The sequence below is a fragment of the Penicillium pulvis genome (genome assembly GCF_028828015.1).
Source record: "Penicillium pulvis strain IBT 33274 chromosome Unknown contig_1_segment0_segment0, whole genome shotgun sequence".
NCBI lineage: Eukaryota > Fungi > Ascomycota > Eurotiomycetes > Eurotiales > Aspergillaceae > Penicillium > Penicillium pulvis.
The window spans coordinates 187,358-206,350 of record NW_026643074.1 but is presented as its reverse complement, the minus strand read 5'-3'; the positions used below and the strand labels follow the sequence as shown (position 1 = coordinate 206,350).

The 18,993-nt window shown below is 49.4% G+C and overlaps 9 protein-coding genes across 9 annotated transcripts; 5 read left to right on the top strand and 4 right to left on the bottom strand.

The window, feature by feature from the left end:
* Positions 1–861: 861 nt before the first annotated feature.
* N7503_003048 (DASH complex subunit SPC19) lies at positions 862–1,495 on the bottom strand (the record flags this gene model as incomplete). The annotated part of the gene is made up of 2 exons (XM_057062595.1): positions 862–1,257; positions 1,319–1,495. Coding segments are annotated over 2 exons (573 nt in total), but the record flags the coding sequence as incomplete, so codon positions are not given.
* A 135-nt stretch (positions 1,496–1,630) lies between these two features.
* Positions 1,631–2,258, top strand: N7503_003047 (F1F0 ATP synthase subunit i). Its single transcript, XM_057062594.1, has 4 exons — positions 1,631–1,714; positions 1,792–1,821; positions 1,953–2,003; positions 2,145–2,258. Exons 1-4 carry the CDS (start codon positions 1,678–1,680, stop codon positions 2,198–2,200), a joined length of 174 nt encoding a protein of 57 aa, XP_056923509.1. The 5' UTR covers positions 1,631–1,677; the 3' UTR covers positions 2,201–2,258.
* Positions 2,259–2,862: 604 nt separating this feature from the next.
* On the top strand, positions 2,863–3,375 carry N7503_003046 (mitochondrial 37S ribosomal protein uS14m; the record flags this gene model as incomplete). Its single annotated transcript, XM_057062593.1, has 3 exons — positions 2,863–2,984; positions 3,087–3,258; positions 3,313–3,375. 3 exons carry the CDS (start codon positions 2,863–2,865, stop codon positions 3,373–3,375), a joined length of 357 nt encoding a protein of 118 aa, XP_056923508.1.
* A 369-nt stretch (positions 3,376–3,744) lies between these two features.
* N7503_003045 (uncharacterized protein) lies at positions 3,745–5,276 on the top strand (the record flags this gene model as incomplete). Its single annotated transcript, XM_057062592.1, has 4 exons — positions 3,745–3,812; positions 3,869–3,984; positions 4,038–4,586; positions 4,639–5,276. 4 exons carry the CDS (start codon positions 3,745–3,747, stop codon positions 5,274–5,276), a joined length of 1,371 nt encoding a protein of 456 aa, XP_056923507.1.
* Positions 5,277–6,674: 1,398 nt separating this feature from the next.
* Positions 6,675–8,246, top strand: N7503_003044 (allantoinase alX; the record flags this gene model as incomplete). The annotated part of the gene is made up of 2 exons (XM_057062591.1): positions 6,675–7,172; positions 7,227–8,246. The coding sequence occupies 2 exons, from the start codon at positions 6,675–6,677 to the stop codon at positions 8,244–8,246; spliced, it is 1,518 nt and encodes a 505-aa protein (XP_056923506.1).
* A 317-nt stretch (positions 8,247–8,563) lies between these two features.
* On the bottom strand, positions 8,564–9,545 carry N7503_003043 (TMEM199/VMA12 family protein; the record flags this gene model as incomplete). Its single annotated transcript, XM_057062590.1, has 2 exons — positions 8,564–9,181; positions 9,276–9,545. 2 exons carry the CDS (start codon positions 9,543–9,545, stop codon positions 8,564–8,566), a joined length of 888 nt encoding a protein of 295 aa, XP_056923505.1.
* Positions 9,546–9,657: 112 nt separating this feature from the next.
* Positions 9,658–10,537, top strand: N7503_003042 (tubulin-binding prefolding complex subunit PAC10). The gene is made up of 4 exons (XM_057062589.1): positions 9,658–9,701; positions 9,820–10,060; positions 10,112–10,345; positions 10,397–10,537. The coding sequence occupies exons 1-4, from the start codon at positions 9,679–9,681 to the stop codon at positions 10,499–10,501; spliced, it is 603 nt and encodes a 200-aa protein (XP_056923504.1). The 5' UTR covers positions 9,658–9,678; the 3' UTR covers positions 10,502–10,537.
* Positions 10,538–11,087: 550 nt separating this feature from the next.
* On the bottom strand, positions 11,088–13,385 carry N7503_003041 (putative C6 transcription factor; the record flags this gene model as incomplete). Its single annotated transcript, XM_057062588.1, has 4 exons — positions 11,088–12,183; positions 12,231–12,607; positions 12,660–13,083; positions 13,132–13,385. The coding sequence occupies 4 exons, from the start codon at positions 13,383–13,385 to the stop codon at positions 11,088–11,090; spliced, it is 2,151 nt and encodes a 716-aa protein (XP_056923503.1).
* Positions 13,386–13,799: 414 nt separating this feature from the next.
* atg26 (uncharacterized protein) lies at positions 13,800–17,998 on the bottom strand (the record flags this gene model as incomplete). Its single annotated transcript, XM_057062587.1, has 3 exons — positions 13,800–14,119; positions 14,180–16,669; positions 16,730–17,998. 3 exons carry the CDS (start codon positions 17,996–17,998, stop codon positions 13,829–13,831), a joined length of 4,050 nt encoding a protein of 1,349 aa, XP_056923502.1. The 3' UTR covers positions 13,800–13,828.
* Between the last annotated feature and the right edge of the window lie 995 nt (positions 17,999–18,993).

The window sequence follows — 18,993 nt, the reverse complement described above, 5'->3', positions numbered from 1 at the left end:
CTCACCACACATGAAAGTAAAACATCCAGCAGTACCTCCAATAGGATTTTCCGGAGCACTCTTAGCTGCGATATGGATAGCATATAGACCTTTTTTTTTCAGGATGCTTTGATCTCGGGAATAATGGGTGTAAGATCCTTATGTAGCTCGCGTGTAGAGAGGCATTGGAGGACGATTCAGAGGATTGTTCTTGGGCATTATATGAATAAATAACTCCTATGCAGTATGACCGAATCAACGAGGCCGAGTGACCATCATGAATGATGATTAAATCAAAGGCATTGTTCCCTTTGAACATACAAGAGATCTGATTTCCCTTGGTTTTATCAAGTGATGGATAAAGTCACAAAGGTATAGGGAGTGTTTAATATGTCGAGTTTCCATTGAAAAATTTGCTGACACATAATGACTTAGATACCGATAAAGAATGAAAGTTCCATTCTTTGAGGTGACACTAATAGAAGAAAGCCTTTCATAGAATGTCCCTCGCCTTAGATTCCACTAGAGAAGTTCAACGGCCAAAGCCTTGCCATTGATCCACAATGCCACCACGTCTGAAAGTTTGGCTTATGCACCATATCGAGGTGCAAAGAAACCTAGGGGTTTTCTCGTCGCATGGTACGCAAGAACCGTTGCTCATCGGGATCTGAAGTTGTTCTGGCGCTCTTCATGCCAACACAGCGATGAGTTGGCTAACTATCGTCGTAGTGTGGCGAGAGGTGAGACATTGCCCCGTACCAGGCGAAGCTGCGTTGGTAGCGCATCGAGTGCGTCTCCTGATTGATGGCCGCTTGGCTATGGGTAGTCGAGGTAAACCAGTATCGACTCATAATTTTCTGATCGTGAAGCAAAAGTTCAGGCTCACTGAGCAGCCATGCTTTTCCTCAACTGGCGTTGTCGCTGGGTACTTTGTAGCTCTAATCGATCGACAACATACTTGAGTCGCTCCTTTTTCTGGACCAGTCGCCGTAGCTCCGCCGCCTTGGATGCCGCATTTCCTGTCGAGCTTGCCAGACGACCCCGCATTGCCGCGCCGCTCTGGGACTGGACTCGATTTGCAGAGGTGCGATTCTCCGGGTTTGAGGACAGGCGTCCTTCTTGGAGATCACATTTGGCTTTCAGACCTTCTTCGCGTCGAGCTAGCTTCTCGACGTGGTTCGAGGCGAGAGAGAGGAGATGGGCGATGCTGGGGGTGATTTCATCTAGGAGAGATTGCTGCGCTTCTCGTAGGGTCGGTTCTGGCAGGAGCTCAAAGTGCTAAATTGGCAACACTTGTTAGATTTGCGCTAGCAAAGTGGTTTTTTCATCTTGTACATACTCGCGTTGTTTGAAGGACTTTGCACAAGCGGGGGAAATCGTTGACACCTTCGTCCAGAATGGTGATAGAGTTGTCCAGGAGCTGAAGAGATGATTGGAGTGACGATACGGAGGAGGCCAGTGAAGACGCCATGTTGACGAAAAGCAGAGCAGAGGAGACTTTGTGTAGAGTTGTTAGATTAAAAGAGAGCTCATGTTATCAACGAGTAAACAAGTCGGGACCGATCGGGTAAAGCGGCCACGCCAAGCCTAAAGCGGCAAGGCGTGTCGGACCGGGCAAACTCCAACTTCACATCTCCTCTTCCTTCTGCATCACCACCCCCGCGAACTCCGATTCCTTATCTTCGCACCATTTACACCATGTCTCTCCTCGGAAAGAAGTTCCCCGGCGCTCTCGGTATGCTATCCATGAACTTGAAGACTCGACACCGAGTTTCCACAGCTGGCACTTAAGACTAACCCATTGCTCCACAGCCAAGCCTATGACCCCCTTCTTCGCTGCCGGTACGCTCCATCAAATCCCCTGAATACGGTCCGATTATTCGAAATGAAATGATTCCCGATTCCATGTTTCAATCGCGGCCCCGACCGAGCTCCCCGCCACGGAATAGTGTTCTAACAGGTCTCCTTTCCAGGTCTCATTGTGCTCTACGGTGTCAACTCTCTGCAGAACGCTCTGTCCAACAGTGAGTTCCCCAGCGCGTCCTGAATTTCTGGTTCAGTTCGACTTGTACCAAGATGGCACCGCAATGAATGTTGTGCTTCGCGACGGCCGATTCTGTTTGAACCATGTCCGAAACACATAACTAACCCTCGACTCTTTCTAGCTGCCGAGTTCAAGAACGACCCCCGCAACCCCAACGCCGGCAAGCCCGCCCACTAAGTTAGCTCTGGACGATGAGCTGTGATGCCACCGGGTGTGGTGTGAAGCAGGAGCGGGTGGAGCGGGTCGAGCAGTTGGCCGCGGAGGTGTGAACAGAAACGCTGTTGGTCTTCGGTTTCGACTCGCAATTTGTGTTACATTCGCGGGCAGTTTGCCCTCTGTCCAAGCATATAGAATATACCCTGCAGGGTGACTTGGATCAATTCACAAACTGTACCACTACTGATTGCGATTCATGTATGTCTGCAGCTACCAGAAATGGTTGCTCGGTCTTTTCCATATAAGATGACTCTAGTTTCTCACTCTGTAGCTCTAGACCGGGCCCTCCGGAGGTATTGATTTCTCTAAGGTGGCCCCCGGATCGCTATAGCCGTAAGTCCATCCATGGTGATCAGTCTACCTTCAACCAGCGCACAGCGCACCAACCGTTCTAGTATATCTGTAGCGATGGGGTTATTTAGAGGAACCATGGAGAAGATATAAGGATCAGCTCGAGATGCTCCTGTGGTTTCCAACCCGACACTTATATAAGTGCACCATTTGGTGGGAATATCGGGGATCCACGCTAAGCCCAATTAGGAGTTTTCGCCAACTCCGCCTGGAAAGAACATCGCGACTTTCTTTCTCCCCCAGCTCCTCCACCTTTGCTCAAAACACACATCATGTCGAAGCCTGCCGCCTCCCTATTCCACCCCAAGAGGCTGAACCTCTCTGGGTTCATCAACACCCGCCTGATCCGTGACCACAACAAGCGCATGGCCTTCGAGCAGACCGAGCCCGAACGGTAAGAAATTCTGCCCCGGGCTTATACCTGCATCCTCTGGAAAGGCTCCCATTCGGGGGTCCAATTGATAAGATCCTGATCTGACGTCTTCTGGTATAATAGCCAAGCGCTCCGTTACATGATTCGCAACACCTCCCTCCCTGGCCGTACCCGTGCCCAGGCCCAGCTCCAGTTGTCGCAGATGCACGCCTACACCCGGCCGACACAGATTAAGAACCGCTGTGTGGCATCTGGTACCGCTCGCAGTGTGTTCCGGGACTTCAGAATCAACCGAGTGAGTTATCCTTGTGAGTGCTAAGTGAAGAGCTAGACTGACTGGTTCATGTAGTACCAATTCCGTCTGCAGGCTCTTTCTGGTGAGCTTCCTGGTGTGAAGAAGGCCAGTTGGTAATTGGAGGTTGTATCATTACTGGGGTTGATATGAAATTCTTGGGCTTGGCGGCGTTCTGTGTCTTCAATTGAAGCTTGTATAGTATGCACATACCATATCATTTTGCATTCTCTCTATTCGCCTTCACTATTCACTTTTACTATTAACTTGCACCATCTATTTCCACGACATAACTTCAAGGCTCCTCTTTACTTGGTTCCATTGTGCAGCCTGGCATTTTCTGTTTGGCTCATCCAAGAGACAAGGCACTATCTGCTTTCTTTCTCTTCCTTTCCTTCTTTGACAATTGCGCATCTTCTCTTATATCTACCTCCACAACCCTTTTTTCTATCACTCATCACATCTCATCACCACAGCTTGTCTATCAACATGTACGTCTGGCAGAACAAGGATCTGCCTCCCGACCCTGACTTCCCTGTGGATCTCAAGGGACTGGGGTATGTATATCTTATGACTTCTTGCATTTATCATCGCGGCTAACCAATCATCCCAGTTTCTACATCAATGGCAATGACCAAATTCGTCAAATTGCCAACCCAGAAGAAGGATACAAATACAAAGTCAACCGCAATGACCGCTTCAATGTCAGGTTCCGCGAATCCCTCAATGGTGAACATCTATAAATTTTGGACTTGATCAAGGCTGGCTAATATGAAAAGTAGGCTGTATCCGACAGATCATCATCGATCGTCTGAAGAAAGCTGGCTTGGAAATCCTTCGTCTTCCCCTTGGCAGAAATGAAGATGAAAGCCACGTGCCCATCCTCACAACGGCAGACCTTGCTCAAAAGTCCCGCATCATCGTTGTCATCGGCGAACCTGTGCAAGACCTCGGCGTGTGGGCCTACCGGTCCATCCATGACGGCATCAACCTGGGGTCAGCAGTCGACTTCACCGACGCTGTGCTCGGTGATGGCAAGAACAAGGAAGTTGGCCTCGTTATGGCTAACGCTGGACAGTTGACCTGGCACTGTGCCTCGCAGCGTGCTATCAGCCGGCAGACTTGGCTTGCAACCCCTCGTCCATATGCAAACTGGGGCCAGGCCACGATGAGCTGGCGGAATAAGATTCCCAGCAACGGTGACTGGCAGCAGCATGTTCAGTATGTCTTCGAGAAGGTATTGTGGCCAATTGTGCAAAAGGACACCCGAATCGATATCATCGGTATGTCCGAGGGTGGTCTGGGAGTGATTAGATACCTGCAGAAGGACTGTAAGTACTTCCTTCCTCGAAGTATACCTCTTATCTACTAAAATATCTACAGGGCACGTCTGGAAGCCTTATGTCTCCGGCATCTGTCTCGGAGACCCACAGCAGACAACTCATACTGACATCGACATGGGTACCCTTACGGATCCTTCGTCGTTCACTTCGTTCCTGGCCTCACGCTGCCGCGCATATCTCCTTTCCTCTACTCCTCTCGGTAGTCGCATGGCTGGCTATCGGCTGTTTGGCTGTAATTGCTATTCTTCAGGCGAGGGTTTGAACGTCGAGTGTATCATTCCTGCCTCGTGGAGAGATATGCTGAAGTGGCTTGATATGTTAGGTAATGACCCAGGGTATTCAGAGCATGTCATGCTGCGTGCTGAGGACATGGACGAAGATATGCGCCGTGGGTTGGATGAGCAGGTGGAGGATGAGAAGGAAGCCGAGGACGCCGAGGAGGCCAAGCATGAAGAAGACCAGGCCGCAGATATTCAATGCCAGCAAGAGCTGAAGGTTGCTGCGGAGGCGGCACAAGAAGATAAATTTGCCGATCTTGGGGAGCAAGACCTGAATGTTGCGGTTAAAGCACCCGAGACTGAAATAATCAAGTCAGATAGCGAGGAAGAGAAGGGCCATTCGGTGGCCGAGATCACCCAGATCATGGATGAGCTGAAGGTGACTGATGCTGCGGCCTAAGTTGGGTGCAATGCTGCTTTTGGTGGATGGCCTCACAGAATGATATCCCATGGCCTTTTTTGAACCTTGTTTACAGGCGGTTTTTACCAGGCCAGATAAGTATTGCCATAGTGAGAAATGAATATGATTTTGAGGTATAAACGATCAAATTTCAGGTAGGTTTACATCAGCTCGTGTTTCATGTTTGCAAGCCCATGTAGCAGTCTAATATGTACCAAGCTGGTATTTACACCAGACTGATCTGTAATGTTAGTCAATTCCCCAGGATATCAATGATCTCATATCTGAGCGCAGTTGAAGATGATCGGTTGTAGTAGGCGGGAAATGGCGCAATGACATCTGATCCTTGATTTAACCCCGCAATCCGTACCTTCACTCTTCTCTTCCTTTTCATCATTTTCAAATAACCTTCAATCTCATTTCAAATGAAATCGCCGCCCTTTGCATTTTGAGGCGATCACAGTGGGGTTTTACTCGATGAAAACGCAGCCCCTCATTTATCGGAATCCGCCGCAAAAAGCCCAAGGGGACCGAGAGCACAGTCACAGGCTCAGCGCTTTCGGAGGAAGTGATGGGCCAGACCGAAGACTGGGATATTTCGAGGTTTTGATCGAGTAAAAAAAACGCAGCGGAGCAAGTCGGAAGCGGTTTTGATCGAGTAAGCGGCTGATAAAGTCGGTTTTCCGGCACCAGGGCCCCGTTGATAAGGCGATGCCCGAGCACTTGTTGCGTCGGAGGTGCCCGATGGCTCGTTATCGGGTGGATTGCAATGTGATCCATACCTGATTCGCTCGTCCAACCATTGTTCGCCTCCATACAGAATTTTTATGTGCTTGTGAACCATGGTTCCTATGAACCGCAGTATGGCGATAACCGTCAAAGTCAGTGGAATCTTCACCAGGGGTAACTGTCAACTATGCCCCCGAAACCCCCTCATCGTCCTGATAGGGCAAATGTGAGGGTATTCGTCGAAGTGATCATGAGGCCGATCTTGCATCTGTTGGGACGGCGGTGACTGGTCCGCACCAGGGCCGATTAGCCACAGCAGTTGCTATCGAGTAATGCCTTCATGGTGGGACTCCCCAGGTGGGTATCGCCATGTCCATTTCTTTACCCGCTTGAATTTTCCTTGTGGGTCAATTCCCCAGTGTTTAAATTTGTAGGGGTGGCTCTGGTATTTATATCTCCGCCATACCCTTATCTTTGGACTTTTTCTTCTTTCAAGATAAGGCCATTTTTGCTTTTCCGCCCCTCTATCAATTATCTTTCATTATCCGATCCAATCTATTGGTCCTCTTATCTATTCGGCCATCCTTTATATACTTTCCCCCGCTCCACCTTAATCTATTACCACTGCCGCTACCGACTTAGTCTGGGCAAGTCTGAAGCAAAGAAATCATGGCAACAGCTAACATTCCCTCCATTGCCGTGGTGGCTTCATCGCGTGCCGTCATCTCCGGCCGTTTGACCTCTGCGACTGTGGTCATCTCTCAGACTACGGGCAAGATTACCGCCGTCTTCGATTCCGTAATTCCTGCCTCGGAATTCCCCGAGGGCACTCCTTATACCGACTACTCGCCCTATGTGCTTTTGCCCGGATTGGTCGATGCTCACGTTCATCTGAATGAGCCCGGCCGTACTGAATGGGAGGGCTTCTACACCGGCACCCAGGCTGCTGCCTTTGGTGGTGTGACCACTGTCATTGACATGCCTTTGAATGCTATCCCTCCTACCACTACTGTGGCGGGCTTGAAGGAGAAGCTCAAGGCTGCCCAGGGTAAGTGCTGGGTGGATGTGGGTTTCTATGGTGGTATCATTCCCGGAAATGCTGGTGAACTGCAGGGTCTCGTGAACGAGGGTGTCCGTGGTTTCAAGGGTTTCCTGATTGACAGTGGTGTAAGTGATAATATCTTGGTCATCCGTCTCGCAACCCGCTAACCATTTCAATAGGTTGATGAGTTCCCTGCTGTGACCCAAGAAGATATCAAAAAAGCAATGATTGAGCTGGCCGATGAGCCCACAACACTCATGTTCCACGCTGAGATGGTTCCACCCATCACCAAGTCCGTCGGTGATGAGGTTCAAACTTCTGATCCCCCAGCGGTCCCGGCTGGACCCCTGGAGGCTTACTCCACTTTCCTGGCCTCCCGGCCTTCAGTGTTTGAAACTTGTGCCATTGAGAGTATTCTGTCCTTGGCCCACCTCGCCCCTAACCTTCAATTGCACATTGTTCATCTCTCTGCCATGGAGGCTATTCCAATTTTGCGGGAAGCCCGTGCCCGTGGTGTGAAGATCACTGCTGAGACCTGCTTCCACTACCTGTCGCTGGCTGCTGAAGAAGTGCGTGACGGTGACACTCGACACAAGTGCTGCCCGCCCATCCGCTCCCAGCTGAACCAGGATGGCCTGTGGGAGGAGCTTGAGAAGCACGCTGCTGACGGTGTCATCAAGACTGTCGTCTCGGACCACTCTCCCTGCACTCCTGATCTGAAGCAGCTTCCTTCCCACATCGCCGGCGCCATCGAGGGTGGCAAGGAAGAGAAGGGCGACTTCTTCTCTGCATGGGGTGGTATCTCCTCCGTGGGTCTAGGTCTGCCCATCCTTTGGACAGAGCTCAGCCGTCGCAAGGGTCTGACTCCCTCTCCTGAGGACGTGAACACCCGGAACGCATTGCAAGACGTCGTTCGCCTCTGCTGCGCCAACACCGCTGCTCAGGTCGGCCTGGAGACCCGCAAGGGTGACCTGCGTGCCGGCTTTGACGCTGACATCTGTGTCTTCGATGACTCTGCTGAGTGGACTGTCGAGCCTAGCACTATGCTCTTCCGTAACAAGTGCTCCCCCTACCAGGGCCGCACTTTGCGCGGAATGGTCCGCGAGACCTGGCTCCGTGGTGAGCGCATCTTCAGCCGTGAGGATAACTTCGGCTCGAAGCTCCCTTCCGGAAAGCTGCTTCTTGAGAAGCGGGTTTGATACCCTTGTTTTTGTCTCCACTTTTCTTTTCTCTTTCTTTCAATTCCCTGCATCTCCTTTGTCTCCGTTTGGGACAAGTTGACTTTTGGCAGCCTCGGCCTTTCTCGATTTTTCCACCCCTGCATCTCGGTCTCGGTCAAGCGCTGTGACGAGCACTAATGATGAACAGCATTCATACCCGTTAGAGTAATGACAGCGCGTTGTAGCTTTATAGACTACGAATGAAAATATTTATGATGATTCAATTCAACCGAAATGGGTATAAAACACGTACATGTACATCCAGTAAACGAAATATCTGTACAAGCTCCAGTGAATCAGTCTTGAGTCTGATCTTGCTCTTTTTCCCATTTCTCCCTCATCCTCCGCCTCACACCTCCGTTAACTCCCTTACCCCAAATTTCCTCCTTCTCCCCTTCACCAACAATCACTCCCTCATCAAGATCATCATCCCCTTCTACGGGTCCAATGACAACCTTCTTCTCCTTCAGCTTCCTCTCCTTATTCCTAGCCTCAACAACCTTCCCAAGATAAACCGCATACAAAACCGACTCGGCAACGGCAACAGATAACGCCGCAAAGAATGATAGAAGAACCCGCACAGCCTCGGACGCCCCAACAGCATCCCGAGCCTCCATTCCATCGCCCGGAGCCGGACCCGTCATCGCCGAAAATATTGACGCCAGGATACGTGGCATGCCGAAGCTGGTTAGGCCCCAATACACGGCGGCTCCGGTGATGATTGTTGAGAGGAAAATGTTTAGCACCAGTGAAGGAGTAAGTGTATCTTCGCTATATGGTGTTCCATCGGCTTTTGTGGCGTATGGGTCTGCGTGATCTGGGTTCGGGGTGTAGGCTGGATTTAGCAGGCGTTGGTAGGCTTGTCTTTCGGCTAGGGCTTGGAGGCGGGCTTTCTCGGCGAGATATTCGGGGGACTTTATTATTCCAGCATTAGTAAATATGTTTTGTCTGGTGGGATGATGGGTCTTGGAGGTAGGAGGTGTCCGGTGTTGGGATAACATCACATACAGGCTCGGGTTTCTTAGGCGGTGGTGGTACGTAGACTTTTGTGCCGCGCAGGAGGGCGCTCAGAATTGTAGGGCTATTCATTGACATCCCACGATCTGTGGAGTTGTATTCGGCGTCATTCTGGAGGTGTTTCGATAGGCGCAGGAGCTGGCTGTGTGCAATCGGCCCGTGAAGATCCAACGAGGAAGGGAGATCAAGTTTCTCTCGACGAGGAGCAGGAACTGCCTCCAAGGCCGCAAGGATGCGATCCGTTGCAATTAAGAGGACCATTGGAGTTATGTGGTGGTGAAGTGTATGCGATGACGGAGCTGTAGCGGAGACACGAGCGGAAAGAAAGTCGCGGGCAGAAAGAGAATCAAGCTCTCCCCACTTTGGGTTTCTTTGCACGTAACCACCTTCAGCCATGGCAGACTCCAAATCCAAGGCGTAAGTATATTGATTTCTTTTCTAGCTGTCAACATTGAACTCTGAATCCATATCTCTCTTCCCAATGTTTTTGTGCACGCCCGTGTCCGTCCAAAATCTCCTAACCCCTCCATCGCAGCCCGGTAACAACACAAACCAACGCGCGGGGAATCCCCGTCGCTCCCTTTGTCGACAATGTAGCCGACTATGTCTCCTCGCGCGATGACGTTGAGCCAACCCTTCGCCGGTTCCAGGAGATGATCTCCAAGTACCAGTTCATGGAAGTGAACAGCCAGCGCCGCGGGCAGGGACTGCGCGATAAGATCCCGGATATCAAGAAGACATTGGAGATGGTGCAGTTCTTGAAGCTGCGCAAGGAGGTCAGTTGTGTTCCAGGATGTCAAAAGGAGCAATGGGTTAATTCGTGCTAGGCCAATCCCGATTCCGAACTCGAGACCAACTTTGAACTCAATGATACCCTCTACGCTCGTGCTTCTATCTCTCCTGCTGATACCGAGGAGGTGTACCTCTGGCTTGGTGCTAATGTCATGTTGGCATACCCGCTTGAGGAGGCTGAGGCTATGTTAAAGGAGAAGCTTTCGGCAGCGGAGTTGAGTCTGGCTAATTGTGATGAGGACCTGGAGTTCTTGCGCGAGCAGATTACGGTATGTTTCCTCGGAGCCTGGTAGTGGGATTATCAGACTGACTGTTTTTAGACATTGGAGGTCGCTACGGCTCGTGTGTACAATTGGGATGTGGTGCAACGGCGGAAAGAAAAGGGTGATGGGAAAGATGACACAGAGAAGTCCCGGCCTGGTTGATCAATGATTACTCCTATATCTATGGCATAAAATGACATCAATATCTCTAGCCTTTATGTAAGGTCCTAAATCTACTGGAGTAAATAGGAAAGCTGTCAGTGATATTGGTGGTCAATGAGCAAGATTCTATCTTGACGACTATAAGGTATTGATCAGAAGCCCTTGGATCATGTTGACAGTAACACTGGATATTCGGATAAGCAAACATATACCTGCACAGTAACTTGCAACAGAAAACAATGCAGCACGTTGGTCTCTCCCTAGAATATAAATGATTCTCGCTCAGCAAAAAAGAATGGAATGCTTAGCATGTCCTGGTTTCGATCCAGGGTCCTGTCGTGGGTTAGTATTTTGAATTCCTAAAGTGGAAATTGAAGTAGGACGTACCTCCGGGTTATGAGCCCGGCGCTCTTCCCCTGAGCTAACATGCTGGGATGGGTTGGAGTATGGCATGACGATGCTCCCTATGGGCAATATGTGTGTCGCCGGTCAACAAGAATGACTACCTGGATCTCGAGGTAGTTATTGGCTATTGAATAGTTGTGTTTGGACCTGGAAAAGAAAACATTAAATTGTATTGAACGACTCAAGATTGGAAATCAGGAGTAAAGTCCAAGAACTGCCAGAGATCGTAGTCAGGGTCGTTGGAGAGCATAGGGAGGACATCCAAATCACCAAAAGTATCATCGGGGGTATTAGGAAGAGACAAAAATGTGTTGATGGAATTGGCAAAGTCCAAGCCACTCCCGGGAGAGATCGTGTGGCTGCTCTCCAAGAAAGTGGGTAGAAGACCAGTCACCTTGCTTTTGAGAAACTCCCTTGTTTCCAACTCCCCATATTCATGACCACTAAAATCCTCAACAAACTTCATCAAGGCGTCTAACACAAAGATACTTCGTTGTGTAGACGAATTGAACCCCCATGATAGAGCTTCTTCCAGCGTCTGGGACTTTTCAGGTTCAGATCTTGATTTCAGTATTTCAACGGCCTCATTGATCTTGTCCTTGATCATTACTCGACTCAGATCTCCATCTGTTCCATCTGGACCTTCAGGCTTGGTCGTATAAAGCAGATCAATGAGAAGCACAGCAGCAGCATTGAAGAGTTGAATGTCGTTTATCGATAAGCTGCCACATACAGTGCACCGGGTTTGAATCTGAGTACTGCTGCTAATGATATTCTGTGCGAGGATTTGACAAGTGGCACGACTGGTGCGAGTCATCTTTCCCCGGTAAAGCCGTAGAAATAAGCTCCAGAGTTGTTGTTGTAACATCCATTGCTGCACCGGTACCGCTGCCAAGGGACCCGTTGACGTGAGGCCAACTACACTTCCAGGTCTGAAGTGTGATGGTAGTGCCATCAACAACTTTTCGTATTCCTTGGTGAGTTCAATCTTCGGATTAGTAGCCACGGCCTTTTCGTGTGGTGCTTGAGACGAAGGATTGCGAAGGTCAACGGACTCCCGTACCAAAGCAGCGATCTCGAGGGCGTATATTGTGTAGGAGAGCATGGTGAATTCAGATCGGGGCCGTTCTGTGATGGATCCGTGATTATCAAATCCCTCTAGATTAAGATCCTCGTCATTAATATGCAGCGGCCTGCGAGTATTAAACTGCGAGGGATGAATTGTATAGTATCCCAGCACATGCCCCCGGGACCAATCTCGCAGGACGAGGGCCCACCTTATATTTGTCAGTGAAGGTTCACTATAGAGCGCAATGCTACTCACCAGATGCGGATGCCGAGTTCTGTTCGGATATGCACAGGCACATCAACATCACCAGAAGAGGTCGTCAAGGAATCCAATTTCACGTCTCCCAGCTGATGCAAACCTAGCTTCTGAGCACCCGAGACTGCAGTGACCAAGAGAGAGTCGAGCTCCAAGCTATCATTTTGCCCATCTAGTAGAAGCATGAGGGCTGCTTGTAAACTAGCGATCGATGCACAGAATATTCCCATTCGCCCTCGTAGACAACGCAACGCAAGGGATCTCCATATCGAAGAATAAGAATTCGAGGACCGAAGAATCTCTACACGCTCGTTCATATCTGTGGAGGACCATCCGAGGATATTTGGCTTGGGATGAAAAGCGAGACCGAGCACAAGCTGTACATGTATATCAGTACGAATCACTTGTAGGGAATATAACAGCACAAACCGCCATGAGGAAACAAGCTAGACTCTCCATGGAGAAAGAACTGGCGAAAGAATGTAAGTCGAACGATGCAGAGGTGACATATCCACACACCCTGTCAGCATGCTTCAGGAATGTGGGTGTGTGAAAGGTATTGCCCAGGGGACCCTGACAGCGAGTTGCAAAGACATCATAGAGGTGATGAGCCATTTCCGAGTCCGGGATTGCATTAGTGATCTCTCTTATCAATGAGACCCTTTCATTTTGCAACCGAGACTCTGCGGTCTCCCAGTAAAGGTTAGGGTAATCGGGAGCCGGAGTTGATAAAGTTGATCCAGAGGCTGAAGACAAGATATTGGAACGAGATGCTCCCTCGATAAAATCCTCCAGAATTTGTGCAGTGTCCTCTGAAACTGTTGTCTCTGACATGGGAGATTTCGATCTAGTCCTGATAGAGGTCAGTAATGTAAATTTGCCATCAGCTGGATCACCCTACATATTATGACTTGGGCCCGTATTCGCCCTTTTGGCTCTTGGATGACGTTCATCTTTAGTACAAAGGTGGCCCATATCACGTTTCGTACATTCGATCTGATAAACATCAGCGTCGATCATCATTAAGAGGATGTCATTACATACACATGGTTCTTTCCTGTCACATTTGAGCTTTGATGATCTGCACCGAGAGCAGGATTTGGTGAACTTGCGCACTCGAGACCCCGAGTTTGTAGATTTTATAGAATCCACCATGATGCAAGAGTGGATGCCCAGGTGAGATATGCAACCCGAGGTTAAGTCGGATTGCAGCCTCGCTGACCTGGGGCCAAATGTAGATGAGTCATCAACCCCCCTGTCTAGATTTCGAATCCCAAACATTTCATGTTGTGAAAGGCCAAATTTATATGCGTCAAATGCATTCCATATCAAAATTATCGCTGGATAGGATACCGTCTAATGAAGGCAATACTAAAGAACAAGAGCCGGTGTATCAAATCAATCAACTCAGTGAAAGGAACAGAACGCTGTATGAATCCATAACTCCAACGAAACAGCGAAATGCAATCATAAATCATGTCTCAAAACATCGAATCATTAAGACGTGAGAATCAGCCAAAGTGAGAAAAAGAGACACACGAGGTATAAAGGAAATTGGACGGGATTATTTGGGAATTGTTTGGCCAAAATGTAAATGATCAAGAGGGGAGAAACATGCTGGACGCCATTCTATCGACATCCGAAACAGCTGATGCGGCCGATGCAGCTCGCTCACGTACTCGTTTTGAGAGGTCATTGTCAGTGTCGTCGCCAATAAATGTCCATTCTTCGATGTCATCGATGTCATCATCGGCATGATCTGGAGAGGCTTTGGCGGATGGAGTTGGCGAAAATGGGGTGGCTGAAGCATTTGAGCGTTGTCGTGCAAGAGTCTTTGCGTATTCAAGATCGCGATAGAGAGACTGGATAGCAGTGGCCACTCCATCTTCCTGTAAGATAAAACACTGATCAGCGATAAGGACTATTAAAGAGGGTTGATTATAACTCACACTACGGATCTGGATGCCCAGGTTACGAGCTTTGACAACCATTCGCTCACTATGCGTAGCCTCCCAAATTGCTCGTGAGAAAACACTGACGTTGAGCTTCTTCATGCAAATCCCCACCCCGAGGTCCTCAACCCGGGAACCAAAGAAGAATTGGTCACCAAAGAATGGTTTAATGATGGTCGGTACACCGGCGCGAAGACTCGCGCCAGTTGTTCCTGCACCACCGTGATGCGCTGCAGCATCAATCTGCGCGAAGAGCCAATCGTGAGGCGCAGATTGAATCTGAAGGATATCCGAAGGCAGGGGAATCTCTACCTTGGCACTAGAAGGGTCACCTAGTCGATCTGACCATCCCTTTGAGAGAATACACCGCACACCGGCTTTCTGAACGGACTCAATGACAGTCCGAGTCAAAGCAGCAGGATCTGAGACCACAATAGATCCAAATCCGATATACACAAGTTTCTTGGAATCGGCACGAGCACGATTGATGAACTCTGAAAGCTCCGCTGGAGGGGTCCAATTTGATCCTTCACTTAGGAACCAGTAGCCAGTGATCCGAATCCAATCAGGGAAATCAAGAGGCGGTGGCACCACCGAAGGCGAAAAGTTGTACAGGAACGGGACTTTGTTCTGTTGCATCCTGTCCAAATTTGTGGCTTTAAGACCCAGCTCTTTGTTACGCCAGCGGTTGACCTGGCCAGCGATTGCCTTCCAGAATATATTATCAAACATCACGTATGTGAGATGGTTGTAGTAGCCACCCATACGATTCTCAGGCACAGCAAATGCATGTGGATATGCGCGAGTCCTCGACCACGGCATGGTGAATCCGCGGAAGTATGGGATTCGAAGAGCTTCGGCGATATGGATTCCCGCCATTGCACTCGGCGATTCGATGAGAAGATCGCTACCTTGACAGCTAGACCAGGCGGATGACAACAGATCATCAATCCAGCCTCTGAATTTTGAAGAAGCTTCTCGGAGGAAGGAGTAAGTAAACATGCCGTTCTCCACGCAGATCCGCATCAGTTCTGCAGGATCGCCATCAACGGGAGCAAAATCAATGCCGTGCTTCCGAATCCAAGGTTCGAATTCAGCATGGGTAGCGATCTTTGGCTTGTGGCCCTCTGCAATAAGCCCCTTACACAGAGCAATATAGGGCTGTACATCACCCCGGGATCCGATAGTCAGACAAGTAATTCTCAGAGGCTCTGGGGGCTTGAAATTGATAATAGAAGCACGGGGATCGTCGAAGAATGGATGAATCTCAGAAGAGCCCTCATGGAGCGTTGGATGCGATTCATGTTCCTCGGGGCTGTCAAGTCGAGCCTCTTCGAGCATTTGATGCTCGGCCTTTGCTGCCTCGACTTCCTCACGCTCCTCTGCCAGTAGGCCTGACTCCATGAGGAACTTGACTGACTCCAGGTTTTGGTGGAGCGTAACTGCACAGTCATCCCTCCCATCAGAGGCATTGAACTCAAAGAAGAGTTCTTCATGGCCACGGATAATGACAACTAGTCCGTGGTAGCCGAATCGGAAGCCATTCTCTTTCTCTACATTCTCAATGTCCTTTAGGGGCAGAATCATCTTGGTGCGGGTACCAGGGATCAAACTGCGGAAACAGAGTTTCCTCTCACTGACATAAATCTTGCCGTAGAGCGGGAGCATTCGATGTAAATAAGCATAATATGTTGCTTGCAGTTTTTCGGTCGATGGGAGGGCGAAATGAGCACGGAACCGATCGCCATGGTTAGCATCAGTTTCCTCCTCTTCAGCGTCAATTGTATGATCCCTTGGTATCACGCCTTCAGTCTCGCCATAATGCCTCTGTCCACCTATCCACATGCCAGATACCTTCTCGATGTAGCCCATGGATTCTGTTGCCAACAAGCTGCTCATTTGTCGGGATCTGCTTTTCAGGTATTCGGCAAACCCAGCAGCACGTTGGAGGGGGTACGATCCAGCCTTGACCAGATCATTCAGCGGAATATTTGCTGGTTGGCGCTGTGTCAACCTCTGGCTGGGAGTGTTGGTTATATCTCGACGTGCTGCAGAACCCAGTCGAGCAGATGTAGAGCGAGCCGTATCGTCGGATCGCCGCTGAGCAATATCACCAGCATCAGATGAGCGTCTTGGTAGGGACCGCATGGTTGGCGATTGGAAAACATCGCTTCGATTGAGAATTTGACTAGCCGATTCAGTTGTTTCGGTCATGGAATGTACAACATGCGACGAATCTGTCCCCTGATCCGCAGAATGGGCAAATGAATCGGCGATACTTGTACTCCGCTCGCGCGATGTCTGATCTTGCTTCGGGATTTGGCCATCCGACAATCTCCTGAGATCAGCGACAGTTGCGTCGGGCTCTACTTTCCTAGTGTTTACATCTCGAGACTCTTCTGACAGATTCCTTGCAGGAGATGAGCTCACTAGACTCTTTAAATAATCGAAGGCCTCCTGGCCTGAGTTGAAGAAAGAAAAAAAGTACTAAAGGACAAAGTCAGTACCTTTTAGACAATTTTCTTGGGCTTTAAAGAAGATACTTACTTCATCAATGGCGAAATCCTCATTACTGTCCACCACGCGGATTTTGAAGGTTTCGGCAAATTCGGCCATAGGGCTCTCCTCCAGGTCAATAACATTCTTGATGGGGAATGATACTTTGACACTATCTCCCTCATTGTGAGACCTGAAAATAACCTTCTGGAGTGCCTTCACCCACTCTTTTGCGCTCGTGGCACTATCTGCACGGAAGTAAAAGGTTCGCTGGTCCGTGCTGACTTGGAAGTCTTTCACCTCAGCGCCTTCAAATTTCGGCTCTGCAAGGGATGCGGAGATACCATATCGAAGATCCACATGGCCGCTGGGAAAGTACAGATTCGAGGGATCGGCATAGTAAGACAGTACATCGCCCCTCAGAACGAACCAGTAACGGTTATACTTTGGATTCTTCCGCCCACGCTTCGAAACATAGCCGGATTTGATGGCGACAGTAGACTTTTTAGGCAGATACGCATAGAAGCAGATGTGCCCTTCTGTGACATACATGTAGCCTTGGAGAAGCATACTTTGCAGCAATGCACAGGCATATTCGACCAAGACCTTTTCCGGTCTTTCAAATCCAAACATCTCCATTAGTCGTGAGGAGAGGGCAGAGCCTGCGGTTTGCGGTCGCTCTTGGCTTGGGGTTTCCGGTCTCGATGGTGGATTCTCGGGTACAGTCGCTGTGTCGAACCGATTCTGTGCCTGGACCATCCGAGAAAGAACGGGGGCTGCGCGTGGCGTAGCACTGCGAGCTCTTCTCAGAGGTAGAGTGAGAACCGAACCACTGGGAGTTGACATGTCCTTCTCCTCATCCTTTGAACTAAGGGAAGGTAGCTTCCGCACCGCTTTATTCTCCGATATTGTTCTGCGGTGGCGACGGCCTCGTTCTTCAATTTCATCTCGTAGATTTAATCCATGTTTTTCACTGGTATTATAATGTGATGAGGATTCCCGAGTTGCAAGGTCCGGCCGATTTTCCTTTCGCTTGTCGTCCGATTCCTCGTCGCTCGAATCGTCAAACCGGGCCCGAAAATCAGAACGAGAGCCCACGGCAGCGATCATGGAGAACAGGGACTGTTGCATATAGTGCATGTTTCCATCTCGAGAGCCCATTCCCTGGGGTGGGGCCGTGAAATCCACTTGGGCATCTGCGTCGTCCTTGAAGCGTTCGGGAAGCCGATCGGGAAATGGTCGATGTACCGAAGGAACTTTCATACTCGCACTCATCCTGTGATCAACTCGCCGTTTGGCGTCATCTAATCCAGGTCCCATCTTAACGGATGATATGGGGTTATAATCGATGAAAGTTGGAAGCTGTTTGAGAACGTTGGGAGGTTGGACTGCACCTGCGGCAGGTTAGGATCAGGGTCGCAGGTGACAGCTCCTGATAGGGCGATCGGGGGCGGCCACGTCAGGTGGGCTTCGGTAAAGAGTTGCCCAACGAGCTATCCACGTTATCATAGCAGCATGTGAGGAGAGAATGAGATGGATTGCACGAGGTTCTAGTCCACGCCTCAAATGGGGACGATAAGCGGGAGCGATAAGTCAAGGAAGCTCGGACCTCTCTATACATGCCCGAGACACCCAAGGTACTCCGCACTTCTTTCAGGACTATAAGAACAAAAGAACAAAAGAACAACGTACAAAACAAGTATAAAAGGTACCAGTCGGTCAAGAAGATATGGTTCTGTCAAATCAAACACCTTCCAATATTCCATTGTCCGTGTTCTGGTTTCGAAAGTCCTGGAGCTGATGCTCCACTTTACAGGTCTGTGGTTTCCACATAGAATGACTGGATAACCTTATAGTCTATAAATCACCGCATCCTTTGTCTCGTCTCCCTACCCAGGCTTATACATCTGTAAGCATGCATTTTCAAGTATGTAAGCAAGTATCTTCATTATATTCTGATGCAAATGATGCAAATAGAACAATATGAGGCAGGTGGTCTGGCATGTGACAGCATCAGGTGATCTATTGATTATGTAACCATGTCGCCCTGCAGAGTCGTAGTCGATTTGGGTTTGTAAAGCGAATCGAGAATCTTATAGTGTACCTCTAAAACAATAGAAAGACAGTAGAAAGGCCAATGCTCAGATCATCTGTAATGTTTAATGTACATATAGATTGTGGATGTGGATGTGGACTCGAATATGCGGGGGGATCGACATTTGCTAAGCATCGTGGATCCCCTGATCTAAGCCTTGGTCAACACATCTCGCCTCGACTCAAAAGAGGATAGTCATTTCTTTTGACCATCACAAGAC

What these genes read in the sequence shown, in the direction of transcription:
- N7503_003047 (XM_057062594.1), top strand. Translation starts at nt 1,678, where the DNA reads ATGTCTCTCCTCGGAAAGAAGTTCCCCGGCGCTCTCG. An exon ending in GAAGTTCCCCGGCGCTCTCG is followed by an intron (nt 1,715 to 1,791) that starts GTATGCTATCCA and finishes ATTGCTCCACAG; the next exon opens with CCAAGCCTATGACCCCCTTC. An exon ending in GCAGAACGCTCTGTCCAACA is followed by an intron (nt 2,004 to 2,144) that starts GTGAGTTCCCCA and finishes GACTCTTTCTAG; the next exon opens with CTGCCGAGTTCAAGAACGAC.
- N7503_003042 (XM_057062589.1), top strand. Translation starts at nt 9,679, where the DNA reads ATGGCAGACTCCAAATCCAAGGC. An exon ending in GCAGACTCCAAATCCAAGGC is followed by an intron (nt 9,702 to 9,819) that starts GTAAGTATATTG and finishes CCTCCATCGCAG; the next exon opens with CCCGGTAACAACACAAACCA. An exon ending in TCTTGAAGCTGCGCAAGGAG is followed by an intron (nt 10,061 to 10,111) that starts GTCAGTTGTGTT and finishes AATTCGTGCTAG; the next exon opens with GCCAATCCCGATTCCGAACT.